Here is a 15019-nt window from a genome sequence, read left to right as displayed (position 1 = left end):
AATGTACACTGACAAATAAACAGATTTTAAGACGTGATCTATACACATAATGGAATCCTCTTCAGCCTTTAAAAAGAAGGAAATTCATAATATGGGGCAACATGTTTGAATCTGGAAGACACTATGCCAAGTGTAAGAAGTAGTTATACAAGGACAAATACTACATGTTTCCATGTGGCTCAGTGGTGAAGAATCTGCCTGCCAGTGCGGGAAAAGCAGGAGAAGTAGGTTCAGTCCCTGGGTCAGAAAGATGCCCAGGAGGAGGAAATGGCAACCTGCTCCAGTATTCTTACCTGAAAAATCCCAAGGACAGAGGAACCTGGTGGGCTACAGTTCAGGGGGTCGCAGAGTTGGACACGCCGTGCACACACACTGCGGCTGCCATTTATATGAGGGATCTAAACTAGTCAAACTCATAGAAACAAAGACTAGAATGGGAGTTGCCAGACGCTGGGGGAAGGAGGAAGTGGGGATTGCTAATCACCGGGTATAAAATTTCAGTGATGCTAGATGAATAAATTCCAGAGATCTGCTGTACAACGTTATGCCTGCAGATAACGATACTGTACTGTGCACTTAAAAATCTGATAAGAGTGTAGTTCTCAAATGTTCTTACCATGAGAAACATTTTAAAACATTGAAAAGAGCTCATGAGGCAAATATGAGCTGTAAACAGGAGGGCAAGGAGACTCACATAGTTTCTGGTCACCAATAATACTCCTCAATCCCTTGGAAAATCATCTTGGCAGAAACGATTTGTTCTTACACAGTTGAAGAGCCTACTGAAAATTATTCTTCTCCATCCCCTGAAGAGGGATCTCTGATTGGCACATGCTATTTATGGCAAAAACAGAATCAATTCCACAAAGATCTTTTTGGCTTCCACCACAGAGCAGGCGTTGGGTATGGACGAGAATAGAATAAGAGCTGCTCCTGTTCGACTCGTAAGGCAGTGAAGCAGGGGGTTTAGGAGCAGGGACTTGGGTGGTCAGACCTGAATTCTGATATTGACTCTGCTCCCACTAGCTGTGTGGCCATGAGCAAGCTGTCTGACCTCTCTGTTCTCTGGGAAATGGGGATGATAATCTTCAGGGTGTTGCCCCAGTTAAGAGACAGAAGAATGTATGAAGTGCTTTGGACAATGCCTTCCACTGAGCTGTTATCAATACTAAAGAATCTACTACGGTGATGTCAAAAGGATGGAGCTCTAAGGATGGAGCGCAGAGCCTCCCCCTGGAGGAGCTCCTGGTGCATCTGGTGGGAGGTGGGGACAGGAGGTGGTTCCAGAAGAAGAGACTTGAGCTGGGCCAGCAGGGAAGGCTTCAGGGCCAGAGAGAGAGACTTCAAGGACAGAGTCCAAGGTTTCAAGCTTGGGTGACTTGAGAGAAGGTTAATTCAACAAGGTCAGAGTGCGGAAGCGAACGCCCATGGGCCTCGTTCTAGGGCAGGGCAGCCCTCAGAGAGATGGGTGTCCCCCAGCCTGAAGGGGTAAAGCACAGGCTCAATCTGAGTGAGCCCCATGTCCAGTGAAGGTGGCCTCCATGACTCCAAAGACCCTGAGACTGAGGATTTTCTATCTTCTTCTTCCTTAGGTTTGTTCCAAATGAGACTCTTTGCACCAAAGACGACCCGTGGGTTTGTTTTCGGCTCAGGGGCACGGAGGAAAGGAGAGGAGCGGAAGCCACGGCGGGGGGTGCCAAAGCAGTGGATGCAGTGGGGGTCCCCATGATGCTGAGAAAGGGTAATTGGGGAGTCCTGGGACTGCTGCCTGGCCACAGAGGGAGCAAAAAGGCTGGGTCTGGGCTACGTGAGGACAGGGACTGAGCAGGAGGGTTTGGGGTGCCACAGGCACATCCTGTTCGAGGCTCTGAGGCTTGACTTGGGATGTGTCTAGTGGGCAGCCAGAGATGCCAGCCTGGGGATGGTTCTGGCAGTTGGGAGGACCTCTGGACAGGGCAGGCTCTGTACATTTGGGGTCAGCCATCTGCATGGCCCTGGGGGAAGAGCCTAAACTTGTCCAGCACAGAGAAAGGCAGCAGCAACGATTCTGGCTTCTAGAAACATCCGAGAACTGGCTCATCCTGCTTTGGAAGGACGTGGGTCAGGCCTGGGTATGCGTGTACATGTAATCAGGTGGAGGAGGCAGCAACTGACTCTAAGAATTCGGGGGTCTCCCTATGTGGCCTCAAGCAGATGGGCTGGAATGTGGGACAGTGGTTTCCTCTTTACCAAACGATGAAAGCCATCGATAATTTATTTATTTAGCCTCCAAGTTTACCACGGGCCTGGGTGATGCCACCCTCAAGAGTTTAATGCAACCAACAAGTGGGCGTCAGGGGGCTCCTCATTTCTGGTCTGTGCAGACCTCTTGGCAGCTTCTGGATCTCACACCAGAAGGTTCGCACTACTGCAGGCGTTGTCAGAGGTGTCTTGGCAGCCAGGGCTGGGGCTCAGCTGCAGCCTCACTTCCTGCCTGGGGGAGAGGTGACAGCAACACCAGGAGGTGCCCAGATCACGCAGAGGGAGTATGTTTGGGCAATCCAGGTCATCGCCCCATAACAGTGCTGCTCCCCGCCTTGAGGCAGGTTGTCGGGGTGCAGGGAAGCTCAGACGAGGACAGGGGGACCCAAGAGGCCATCCGGGCCAGCCCCCTGTTCCCAAGAGGGCTAACTTCAAGGCATTCCAAAGGGATGCACAAAGCACACCCACGGCCTGTTGTGGTTCTGTGGTCTGAGCTAAGCACACCTGGAGAGCGAAATCGAGTCGGAAGAGGCCATTGACTGAATCTAAGAAACAAGTCTGAATTCAAGTACATCTGTCAAGAAGCGTCTCTGGCTCCGTGGAGTGGCAGAAGCTTATGGGGTCACAAAGCACCCAGGAGAGGCCTGCGTGCTCTGCTTTTGTGGATCTACCAGGCTGGAATGAACGTGCTATTTTTCTATAAACGGATACTTCAAAAACATTTACAGATACCCTCTTCCTTCTCTTAAGATTGCTCTATTATCTTTCTTTCAGAAACACAAAAGTATCTCTTGACAAGTCCCCCTTCCCTGGGGCCTTTCACAGGAATACTTCTCCAAAAACTTGTCCCCATTCACGCCCTCACCTCCTCTGACTCCCCAGTGTGTGCTCACTCCGCGGACACCGTGGTGCCCCTCCCTGTTACCAAACCCAGGCCACTTCTCTGCCCTGGTCCCACTGATTCCCCAGAGGTTGCCCCTCCCCACACCTTGGGATCAGCGGCTGAGGGTGGGTGGGGCCAGCATCTGGGAGGCGTGGGCTGACCGGTCCCCACCGGATGAAGCCTGTGCTGATCGCCTGTGCTGATCGCCCGTTCCGGCTTGTTTCCCGCCTGTTGGCCTCCTCCACCTCTTCCACTCCATCTCAGCCGCTCCCACCCACCCCTGGGTGAGTCCCCAGCAGCGGGTACAGGTCGACACCGTGTCCCCAGGGCTGACCTCTTCCGGATCATCAAATAAGTGTACTTGAGCAATGCAGACAGAGAGCTGCCTGGGGATGGCCAACGGGCACCCAAATCCCTGGTTTTCACCCCCAATCTATTTCTCTTCAGGAAGTGGTGCCAGCAGGCTGATAAATGAGGACCCCACACGGCTTCCTCCCTCCTCGGTACCGCACGTCAGCACGTTCTCTTGGTTCTAACTCAAAGATACAACTGGAATGCCAACGGCCTTCGTCCTGTTCCCTTCTCATTCCTGTGTTCTGAGCCACACGCCCCTCACTGGACACATCAACAGCTTCTGTGTTTGTCCCTTCAATTCTACCCCAGAGAGCCACCAAGGAGGACCCTCCACAGTGGATTAGGGTACCTGGTAGGACACAGACCCCACCGACTTCTTGCTTCTTAGAACCTTCCTGATCACCCTCATTTTCCTCTTTTTCAGAGGCCATGTAGAAGCAACTATTTTTTTAAAACAAATAATTCAGCGGTAAGCCCATCCAGCCCAAAGATCTATTCACTCAGATAACAATATTTTCTGTAGCCTTGCATTCTGCGGACGAGGTTCTACAGCATGAACAGACGACAGTCCGAGTTCATAATTCTTTCCTTTGGGGAACTATTTCCTTTCACATAAACTCAATAAACAAAAACCTGGCTAGAGTAAACAGAAGCACCGGGGGAGTTCCGTTTCTCTTAACCCAGTGATTGATCACTTTACGGGGTTCAGGCCTTGTCGCGTTCCTGGCACACGGGAGCGGGAGAGGCACGTCGCTAGGGCCGGGCAGCGCTTACCTCCCTGAGGCAGGTGTAGATGGGGCAGACCAGCACACGGAAGGGCTCGCCCGTGCTGCTGCGCATGGTGCCGAAGACCTCGCACAGGAAGGTGATGAAGCCCAGCCAGCGCTCCACGTCCTGCTGCTGCAGCTCCTCCCGCACCGTGAAGTCCTTCTGCAGAGGCACAAGAGACCCTGTCAGCCACGCGGGGCTAGGAGGGGGCCCGGCAACCACCCCACTCCACCATGGCACCTTCCGGCTAAGGCTGGGCCCCCGAGCAACTGGTAAACCCCGTGATTACCGCAAGGAGGTGGATGGGGGACCCGTGGCTGAAGCGTGAAGGCTGAGGACTCGCTGGTGGGCAGAAAGACCACCTTGACCTTTGGCCATGGCACCTCTTCTTCAGTGTCCCCAGATTGAGGAGCCCCGGCAGCCTTCCCTTGGGCCTCCCAGGAGGCACTAGTGGTAAAGAACCCGCCTGCCAGTGCGGGAGAAGAGACTCGGGTTCCATCCCTGGGTCCAGAAGATTCCCATGGAGAAGGGCGTGGCAACCCACTCCAGTATTCTTGCCTGGAGAATCCCAGGGACAGAGGAGCCTGGGACGCCACAGTCCATAGGGTCACACAGAGTAGGGCACAACTGAAGCGACTGAACGGCCTTGCCTCACTGACCCAGATACCAAGGTGGAGGGAATGAGGTAAAGGAGAGACAACACCTTTCCCAGTCATCACCTCCTCCCCATGGCTGAACTATCTCCTTTGCTAATCTCCACATCATGCCCTTGCAGCAGGCAGGGTGACCATACATCCAGCAGCGGGCATCTTGGCCGCAGCACTGGGCTAAAGACACAGTTATGGCCCCTGCCAGCCAAGGTCCTAGGGCACAGAAGAAAAACTAGCAGAATTCATTCATTCATACTCCTTAAAAATATCAGTGCATCACTGCATGCCAGGCACTGTTCTAGAGGGTAGAATAAGACATGTTCATTCATAACTGTGACATAAGACAGAAGATACTAAAAGCCAGTGTGTGTGTGTGTGTGTGTGTGTGTGTGTGTGTGTGTGCGCAAGGTAGATCCAGGTAAAAAGACTTCGGAGGAAATCTGAGGTAGGAGTTACTCCTTTCAAATGGAAATCAGCACCATGGAAGAGTTAAGATTCTGACCTGGGAACTGGGGATATTTCAGGTGGAGCGATGACAACAGGCAAGGTGCGGGGAGGGTAACACGGGCGTTGGGGAAACAGGGAGGTATTTGCCAGTCTGTGTCCAGTGTTAGTGGGCTTCCCTGGTGGCTCAGTGGTAAAGAACCCGCCTGCCAAGGCAGGAGGCTCAGGTTAGATCCCTGGGTTGGGAAGATCCCCTGGAGAAGGAAATGGCAACCCACTCCAGTATTCTTGCCTGGGAAGTCTCATGGAGAGAGTAGACTGGTAGGCTACAGTCCATGGGGGTCACAAAAGAGCTGGCTATGATTTAGCAGCTAAACAACAATAAGAATCACCCCAGCATAGGTGAGGTGGAGAGGAAAATGGGGGCAGGCCGGGGAAAAAGAAAGCTGGAGCGGATAACCGAAGCCAGCCAAGGAGTCGCGTTCCAAGTGCTGGTTGATAGGGAAGGTTCTGGGGAATCACTGAAATGCCATCATCATACCTGTGATCTTTAGAAGGTTAATATGGCTTAGGTGTGGAGACCAGAAAGGAGGCCACTGCAGAAGTCCAGACAGAATGAAATAAAGACCTGAACTCTCTGGCAGTTGAAAGATAAGAATCTGTGGTAGGTTAGGTTATGTTTCAGATATATTTCCCCTTTCCCTTTGTCTTTGTGTTAGCCATGTGACTTGCCTTGGTCAGCAGAAAGAGACAGAAGTGACAGGGTGTCAGTTCTGATTCCAAGCCTTAAGAGGCTTTAAGTATTTACAGTTACTCTCCTATACTTCTTCCATCATTGTGAGAAGACCAATCTGTGGGCTGGCCGATGGTCCCAGGAGGAGGATGAGAGAAACATGGAGGGCCCCACCCAAATCTAACCTCGATCAGGTAACTCCCGGCCAACGTGCATACACGTCATCTTAATACTTATTACTGTGTGCCACGGAGATTTCTGTGGTTGGTTGCTGAGCAGCAGTAGCTGATTGATACAGGATTGCCGCTGAAATTTCTGTGGTTGTTTGTTAAGCGGCAGTAGCTGACTGATACAAGGTTGGTACAAGAGATCGTGTGAAGGTATATAGTACTTGCTAAGTGGTAAGCTGTGGATGTGATGGAAAGGAAAGACTCAAAGACACTAAGTAACAAGACTCTGGCTCTGGATGATTGTACCGCCAAAAGAAATGGAACCCAGGAGGGAACAGGCTGTAGAGTGTGACACCAGTTATTCCCACAGCCCAGCACCCTTCCCACGGCTTCTTTTGGCTGATCATCCTCCTCAGTGTTGACTCTCAGAATCTCCAGTGATGGAAGGTCTTCCTGGATGACTTGGTTAATGCCTGTCCCTTGGGTGTGATGAAAGTGCTGTCGAGAAACCTAAAAGGCATATGGGGCCTCAGGTGGCAAATCAGGGACTGGATGACGGCACCTTAATTGTACCGTCTCATTTAACTGTCACAACGATCCTGTGAGGCAGGTCCTGTTATCGCACCATTTTATAGATGGTGAAGCCGAGGTCAGAGAAGTTATGCAACTTACCATGGCCAGGAGGCGATGGCAAAGCCGGGATTTGAACCCAGGGTCTACCTGCTCTAGAGACCAAACTTTTTTCCTTCCTTTTAATGATGTTTTTAAGTTGGAATAGTATATCAGAGGCCAAGCTCTTATTCACTTTCGAAGTTTGAAACTTCCATGAAGCCATCAATCCAGACTGTCCCTGGAGGTCCACTCACATCCACAGATCTGATGGGTCTCATGCCCACCTCTCAGCCTCCTGCCTTGCTACCCTCTTCCCACTGAAATGTCTACCTGTATACAAATTGGGAAAAGAGTACCTCATGGCTTTATATTGTCACCCTGCTTATTTAAGTTATATGCAGAGTACATCATGAGAAATGCTGGGCTGGATGATGTACAAGCTGGAACCAAGATTGCTGGGAGAAATATCAATAACCTCAGATATGTAGATGACACTACCCTTATGGCAGAAAGTGAAGAGGAACTAAAGAGCCTCTTGATGAAAGCGAAAGAGGAGAGTGAAAAAGCTGGCCTAAAACTCAACATTCAAAAAACTAAGATCATGGCATCCAGTCCCATCACTTCATGGCAAATAGATAGGGAAACAATGGAAACAGTAAGAGACTTTATTTTCTTGGGCTCCAAAATTACTCCAGATGAGGACTGCAGCCATGAAATTAAAAGACACTTGCTCCTTAGAAGAAAAGCTATGACAAACCTAGACAGTATATTAAACAGCAGAGACATTACTTTGCCGACAAAGGTCTGTACAGTCAAAGCTATGGTTTTTTCAATAGTCATCATGTACGGATGTGAGAGTTGAACCATATAGAAAGCTGAGCGCTGAAGAATTGATGCTTTTGAACCGTGGTGTTGGAGAAGACTCTTGAGACTCCCCTGGACTGCAAGGAGATCCAACCAGTTAATCCTGAAAGAAATCAGTCCTGAATATTCATTGGAAGGACTGATTCTGAAGCCGAAGGTCCAATACCATGCCCACCTGATGCGAAGAACTGACTCATGTGAAAAGACCCTGATGCTGGGAAAGATTGAAGGCAGGAGAAGGGGACGATAGAGGATGAGATGGTTGGATGGCATCACCGACTCTATAGACATGAGTTTTAGTAAGCTCGGGGAGTTGGTGATGGACAGGGAGGCCTGGCGTGCTGCAGTCCATGGGGTTGCAAAGAGTCAGACTTGACTGAGTGACTGAACTGAACTGATACAACCGTGGTCTGCCAGAAATCCCAAAAGTAGTTGGGATCTCTTCACTAGTACAGAATCTGGAATAGATGGCTCCCATAGGGGATTCCTTGTAGTGTTCTGGTTACTTGTGAATGAATGAATGACTTTGCCTGCTGCCCCAGACCCTGCAATGGTATCAGATTCTACAACCTGTTTCCTCTTGTGTTCAATTTTTTTGGCCACCCCAGGGTGCTGTACTGCTGGCCTCAAAGTCATGAGACTTTTGGTGATTCTATCTTCGTAACTGCTGTTTATCCCACTAGATCTTTATGTGGTCAGAGCAGGGGTGGGCATTTCCATTCCCATTTTAGAATAGGGGAAACTGAGGTATAAAGGGCTGAAAGGACTTGACCAAGGTCACCAGTACATAACTTGAATGAGAACCTAAGCCCGTCCATTGCTCTCTGCTCTGAGCTAATGTTCTCAGCCCTGCTTGCTCACCAGAGGAACTCTGAAGCTACTGATGTTTGAAGCCCACCCCAGGGAGGCTTGTGTCAACGGCCAGAGTGGGGCCAGGACACTGGTACATTTTGAAATGTACCAAGTGATTTCAATGTACAGCCATCATTGAGAACCACAATGCTAGGCCTTTATAATGTGCCAACGTGGGAGTTAAAACAGTGCCCATCTATCAGTGCCTAAGATACCCTTTCTCCATCTCCCATAAAAATGCCCGTGAAGGCAGATGTTAAGTCCCATAACACTAAGAAGGAAGATCATAGCTCACTGCAGGGTCCTTACCATTAACTAAAATGCTGTCACCAAGAGATCATATTTTCCCTGAGCAGTCTGGCCCCCTACCCATAAGACCCAGGCAGGGGTGAGATGGGGAGGGAGCTTAAACTGCAGCCCTCCCTCTGTCTGCCCCTGGCCGGGAGGCAAAGAGCCTGTAACTACCAACAAGACCCTGCGCCTGCGCACCACGGCAGCTCCCATCAGCACGGCTCGAGCTCTGGTCATTGGAGATTGAGGGGCAGAAGGAGATGAGGAGGTTCCCTGAGTCTTCAGAGGCACGCTGTTCTCAGGCAAAGCCCTCTGGGGAAGGAAAAGCCTCAGGACAGTGCGAACCCGGGACTGGAGCTTTTACACAACAATTATATCCAATCAAAGAACAGCCTGACTCCGTTTCCTCCTGATAATCAGTGGCATGAGGAGAGGATTCTGTCTGGGGCTAGCAGAGCTCATTAGAAGACCGAACACCTGCTAAATATGGGAAATTAAATGTGGGATGTGCACGTGAAGCCACCAGTTTCAGGTCTGAGGGGAGACTCCACTATTACCAGAGCACATGCCAAGAAACTCTAAGGATGATCTGCATGGTGAACACCAGAACCAAACCCAGCCGTTCGCATTCAAGGGTAAGGGAGGAGAAAAGAAATACGGTGTCTATGGAAAAAATCCTGCACTGCAGAATAGGGGAGCCTTATTTTGAAAATCTAAGGGAAATGCAAAACTCTAAAAATGACAACTACAATAAACCAAAGATAAATGAAATAAAAAGCCCAAGTACAAACATGTGGGATTGTATGTCTGTTAAGAACAACAACATGGATTCTGTGACATGTGATTAAATTAAGAAAAAAAGCTTAGACTGAGTTGAAGCATGGAACTGGAACTGGGGGTAGGAGAGAACCAAAGGAAGTAGAAAATCTACAGCAAAATGAAATGTGAATTGGAGGCAGGAAAGGATAGGATGGATGCTGCAGAAAAAGTGGTACATGAGACAGACTTGGAAAATAAATAGATAAAAATAAGCAAGGAGGAAAAGGACAGAGAAGAGAGAGTGGATATGAGTTATAGAGCTTTTCAGAAAGGATATCAGAATACACGGAATGAAGACAGAAAAACTTTAAGTTGAAAACAAACAAGAAAACTCCAAAAGAACTGTCTCTTTAGGCAAAAAGGGTTCACAGTGTTCCAGAGCCCCACTATTTATACTTAACAGGAGAATTTCTTTTTTAATTTCAAGGAAAAAGAAAAATTCTAAAAAGAGCTTTGAAGGAAAAAAAAAAAAGAAAAACCCTAGGTTTCTTACAAAGGAACAAAAATATGGTTGGCAGTATACTTCTATAATTGATATTAAAATTCAGAGACACTGAGGCAAGCTCTTCACATGTTTGAGGTGAAAAGAACACACCGAGCTACGAGTGAAAGCAAGACAAATACATTTTACACAAGCAAATGTTTTTTAAAAATCCCACCCACATACTTACCTTTAGAAAAAAATTAATGGTGCAGCTGCTATAGAAAATAGTATAGTGATTCCTCAAAAAATTAAAAATAGAATTATCAGTATGATCCAACAATTCCACTTCTGGGCATATATTACAAAAGAATTGAAAGTAGAATCTTGAAGAGATATTTGCACACTCGTGTTCATAGCAGCGTTATTCATAATAGCCAATAGGTGGAAGCAATTCAAGTGTCCACTGACAGACAAATGGATGAAGGAAATGTAGTATATACATTCAATAGAATACTTTTTCATCTTGGGATATTCTGACACATGCTATAACACGGATAAACCTTGAGGTTATTATGCTAAAGTGAAATAAGCTAGTTGCAAAAAGACAAATGCTGTATGACTCCACTCATCTAGATATCTAGAGTAGTCAGATTTATAGAAACAGAAAATAGAATGTTGGCTGCCAGAGGCTAGGAAAACGGGGCAATGAGGAGCTGTTTAATGGTTTAGAATTTTGGTTTTGCAAGATTAAAAAATGTTGGGGATTGATTGCATAACAATATGACTACACTTAACATGACTGAACTGTACACTTAGAAAATGGTTGACATGATAAACTTTATTTATTTATTTTAAAACTATGATTAAAGATAAAAATTGAAAACTCTCTTGAATATATGAGAACGTGCTAAGTTGCTTCAGTGGTGTCTGACTCTTTGCAACGCTATGGACTATAGCCCCCCAGGCTCCTCTGTCCATGGGATTCTCTAGGCAAGAATACTGGAGCGGGTTGCCATTTCCTTCTCCGGGGGATCTTCCCGACCCAGGGATTGAACCCATGGTTCTTAGGTCTCCTGCTCTGAATGCATGGTCCAGCCAAAAAAAGATGTATTCCTCAACTCTGAGAAAATCATGGTAGAGAAGGACCAGGAGTGAAAACTTGAAACCAGGTAGAAAGTTAAGTCATAGTAAATAATTCTAATTTTGGTCATAAGATTGAGTTCAAATCCAGCAATAATCCTCAAGAGAGGGCTTCCCTGGTGATCCAGTGGTTAAGAATCCACCTTGCAGTGCAGGGGACTCTGGTTCAATCCCTGGTCTGGGAAGATCCCACATGCCACGGAGCAACTAAGCCTGTGAGTCGCAGCTACTAAGCCTGAGCTCTAGAGTCTGTGAGCTGCAACAAGAGAAGCCACTGCAATGAGAAGCCCGCACACGGCAACTGGAGAGTAGCCCCCACGTGCCGCAACTAGAGAAAGCCCACACGCAGCAACAACAACCCAGTGCAGCTAAAACTAAAACTAAAACTAAATAAAATTATATATAAAAAAGTCCTCGAGAGAGAAGATATTTAATAATTAAATGTGATCTGAATAAAAAGTTCATAGTAGAAGTAGTAACCTAATAATCCAAGTTTAAATCACTAAAGACTGATGAATACAGGTGGGAAAAGTACAGAAGATTGTAAAGCACACAAGATATAATAATTTAGACCATTAAGATCCACACGTTATTACTACTTTCATAAGTCTGATAAATGAGAAATAGACATAAAAGTGTCCTTTTAAAAATACTAAAACATTGGTAGCCACTAGCAGATATAAAGTAAAATTAAAACATGAGTACAATCAGGCTTTCCCGATGGCTCAAGCAGCAAAGAATTCACCTGCGATGCAGGAGACGTGAGTTTGATCCCTGGATCGGGATGATCCCCTGGAGGAGGAAATGGCAACCCGCTCCAGTATTCTTGCCTGGGAAATGGGAAATCCCATGGACAGAGGAGCCTGGTGGGCTACAGTCCATAGGGCTGCAAAGAGTCGGACATGACTGAGTGACTGAGCATCCACGCATAAGTAAAATCAAAGTAGTTTTCAAGATAACATTCATTAAGTAAAATAAAAATTATTTTTATAGATAAGAATAACAATCCATAATAGATAACATTATATACCGTGTAGTGCAGACTCAAAATACATAAAACAAAAGCTGCTAAGACATAAAAAGATGTGATGGGGTGGGAGGGAGGTTCAAGGCGAAGAGGACATACATATGCTTATGGCTGATTCATGCTGACATACGGCAGAAGTCAATATAATACCACAGAGCAATTATCCTCCAATTGAAAGTAAATACATTTAAACTAAAAAAAAAAAAATCATCTTGGAAAATGAAAAGCATCTGAGAAAACTGTTTGATACTGATGGCTTTTTCTTGAGAAGTAGCTCCTTGAGGGAAATGTCAGGAAAGTCATCAGCTAAACCATTTATAAGAAAGAGGGAGAAAGAATAAAAAACAAAAAACATAAAAACACAGAAAGATAGTAATGTAAATGAAATCACAAGAATTCTTTCAATGATTAAATGAATAGAAAATGTGTCAGAGGACTTAAATAGCATAATGAATAAGACAAAATTGAAACAAGCCTCATTATAAGCTGCAATTCTACTATGAATGTCAGAATACAGAGATTGCACAAATTATATCCTGGGACTAAGAATGAAGAACAATTTAAAAAATAGCCAGTTATTTGTTTGAAAGACAGAATAAAGTGTAATCAAATATACAATAATAGATTACTTAGGAAATAAAGAGCTATAAAAACTTATGAGATGTAGTCAAAGCTATAATAAAAGGTAAAGTTATAGCCTTGACTGTTAATACTTTGGTTATTAAAAAAGGAAGCAAATATTCCTCTAAACGGACGACTGAGTGCTTTAAAAGTGCCTCTAACAAATGAAGCATGCTGTCTGTGCAAAATAAACACTAGTTTTTAAAGACTTACATAAAGTCTAAAAATAGAATTCAAATACTTCATATTTAAAAAATACTGATTACTTGTTGAAATTATGAATATACTAGGTATAGTACAATATGATATTAAATTTAAAGGTATATATGTGGGTCATGTTATATTTCTCTTGGACAGTATTAATTTGTATATTCAATTCAAAAACCTTGGAAAACCACCATTAACTATGGAAATACCTGAAAGTACAAAATATGGTTAAGGCTAGAAATTAATTAGAAAATAAAGGAAGTTATACATAAAACCAAGTAAGCAGAAATAAAAATAAAATTAGAAATATGATGTCCAACATCCCTAATTATCAGAGAAATGCAAATTAAAACTACAATGAGGTATCATCTCACATTGGTCAGAATGGTTATCATCAAAAAGTCTACAAATAAATGGTGGAGAGAGTGTGAAGAAAAAGGAACCCTTCTACACTTTTGGAGGGAGTGTAAATTGATAAAGCCACTATGGAGAACAGTAGAGAGATTCCCTGAAAAACTACAATTAGGGGACTTCCCTTGTGGTCCAGTGGTTAAGAATCTGCTTTGCAATATGCGGGCTCAGGTTCAATCCCTGGTCAGGGAAATAAGATCCCACATCAGCGGAGTAACTAAGCCCTTGTGTTGTAACTACTGAGTCCACTTTCCACAACTACTGAGTCCACTTTCCACAACTACTGAGCACATGGGCTGCAACTTCTGAAGCTCTTGCACCCTGGAATCCGCCTGCTGCAACTATTGAGCCCTCTGACCACAGCAAAAGGGACTGTGCGCCACCATCAAAGATCCTGCACAATGCAACGAGGGTCCCACGTGGCTCAACTAAGACCCAATGCAGCCAAATAAATAAATACTTTTTAAGAAACCCTAAACATAGAACTACCGTATGATCCAGCAATCCCACTCCTGGGCATATATCTGGAGAAAACTGTAATTGAAAGGATACATGCACCCCAGTGTTCACTGTAGCACTATCTACAACAGCCAGGGCATGGAAGCAATCCAAACGTCCATCCACAGATGAATGGATAAAGACGTGGTATATTTATACAGTGGAATACTACTCAGCAGTAAGAAAATAAAATAATGCCACTTGCAGCAACATGGATGGATCTAGAGATTACCATACTAAGTGAAGTAAGCCAGACAGACAAATACCGTATCATTTATATATGGACTCTTAAAAAAAAAAGATACAAATGAATCTATATACAAGACAGAAGTAGACCCATAGATATAAGAAACTTATGATTACCAAAGGGGAAAGAAGAGGAGGGATAAATTAGGAGTTTGGGATTAATGTAAACAAACAACTACACATAAAACAGGCTTCCCTGATAGCTCAGCTGGTAAAGAATTCGCCTGTAATGCGGGAGACCTGGGTTCGATCCCTGGGTTGGGAAGATGCCCTGAAGAAGGGAAAGGCTACTCACTCCGATGTTCTGGCCTGGAGAAGTCCATGGACTGTGTAGTCCATGGGGTCTCAAAGAGTCAGACCGGGACTGAGTGACTTTCACTTTCTTTCATACATAAACAGGTAACCAACAAAGATAAACTGTAGCACAGGGAACTATACTCAATATTTTGTAATAATCTACATGGGAAAAGAATCTGAAAAAAAATACATATAACTGAGTCACTTTGCTGTACGCCTGAAACTAACAAAACACTGTAAATCGACTATACTTCAATAAAAAACTGCAATGATTAAAAAAAAGACATATGAGCAATATACGTTAATAGATATGGAGTAGATTAAAAAGCACATAAGAACTATTTGCCACTCTATGCTGATAATTTTGAAAAAAATGAGGAAATAGGTGCTTTTTAAGAAAATAAATATCACCAAACTTTACCAAGAAAAATAAAAAGCCAGAAAACATTGAAAATCAAAAAGTTCTG

The 15019-nt window shown here is 45.3% G+C and overlaps 1 protein-coding gene across 5 annotated transcripts in view; it reads right to left on the bottom strand.

Annotated features, from left to right (window-relative positions):
- CTIF (cap binding complex dependent translation initiation factor) overlaps positions 1 to 15019 on the bottom strand; it is a 324670-nt gene that overhangs the window by 38861 nt on the left and 270790 nt on the right. For all 5 annotated transcript variants that reach the window (XM_027526349.1, XM_027526350.1, XM_027526346.1 and 2 more), the window contains one exon: positions 4253 to 4408. In XM_027526349.1, the coding sequence (XP_027382150.1) occupies positions 4253 to 4408 (156 nt within the window). The remainder of the gene's footprint in view (positions 1 to 4252; positions 4409 to 15019) is intronic.

Source organism: Bos indicus x Bos taurus, chromosome 24, assembly GCF_003369695.1.
Source record: "Bos indicus x Bos taurus breed Angus x Brahman F1 hybrid chromosome 24, Bos_hybrid_MaternalHap_v2.0, whole genome shotgun sequence".
Classification (NCBI taxonomy): Eukaryota; Metazoa; Chordata; class Mammalia; order Artiodactyla; family Bovidae; genus Bos; species Bos indicus x Bos taurus.
The sequence above is the reverse complement of the archived record's forward strand: the minus strand, read 5'-3'. Positions and strand labels throughout refer to the sequence as shown.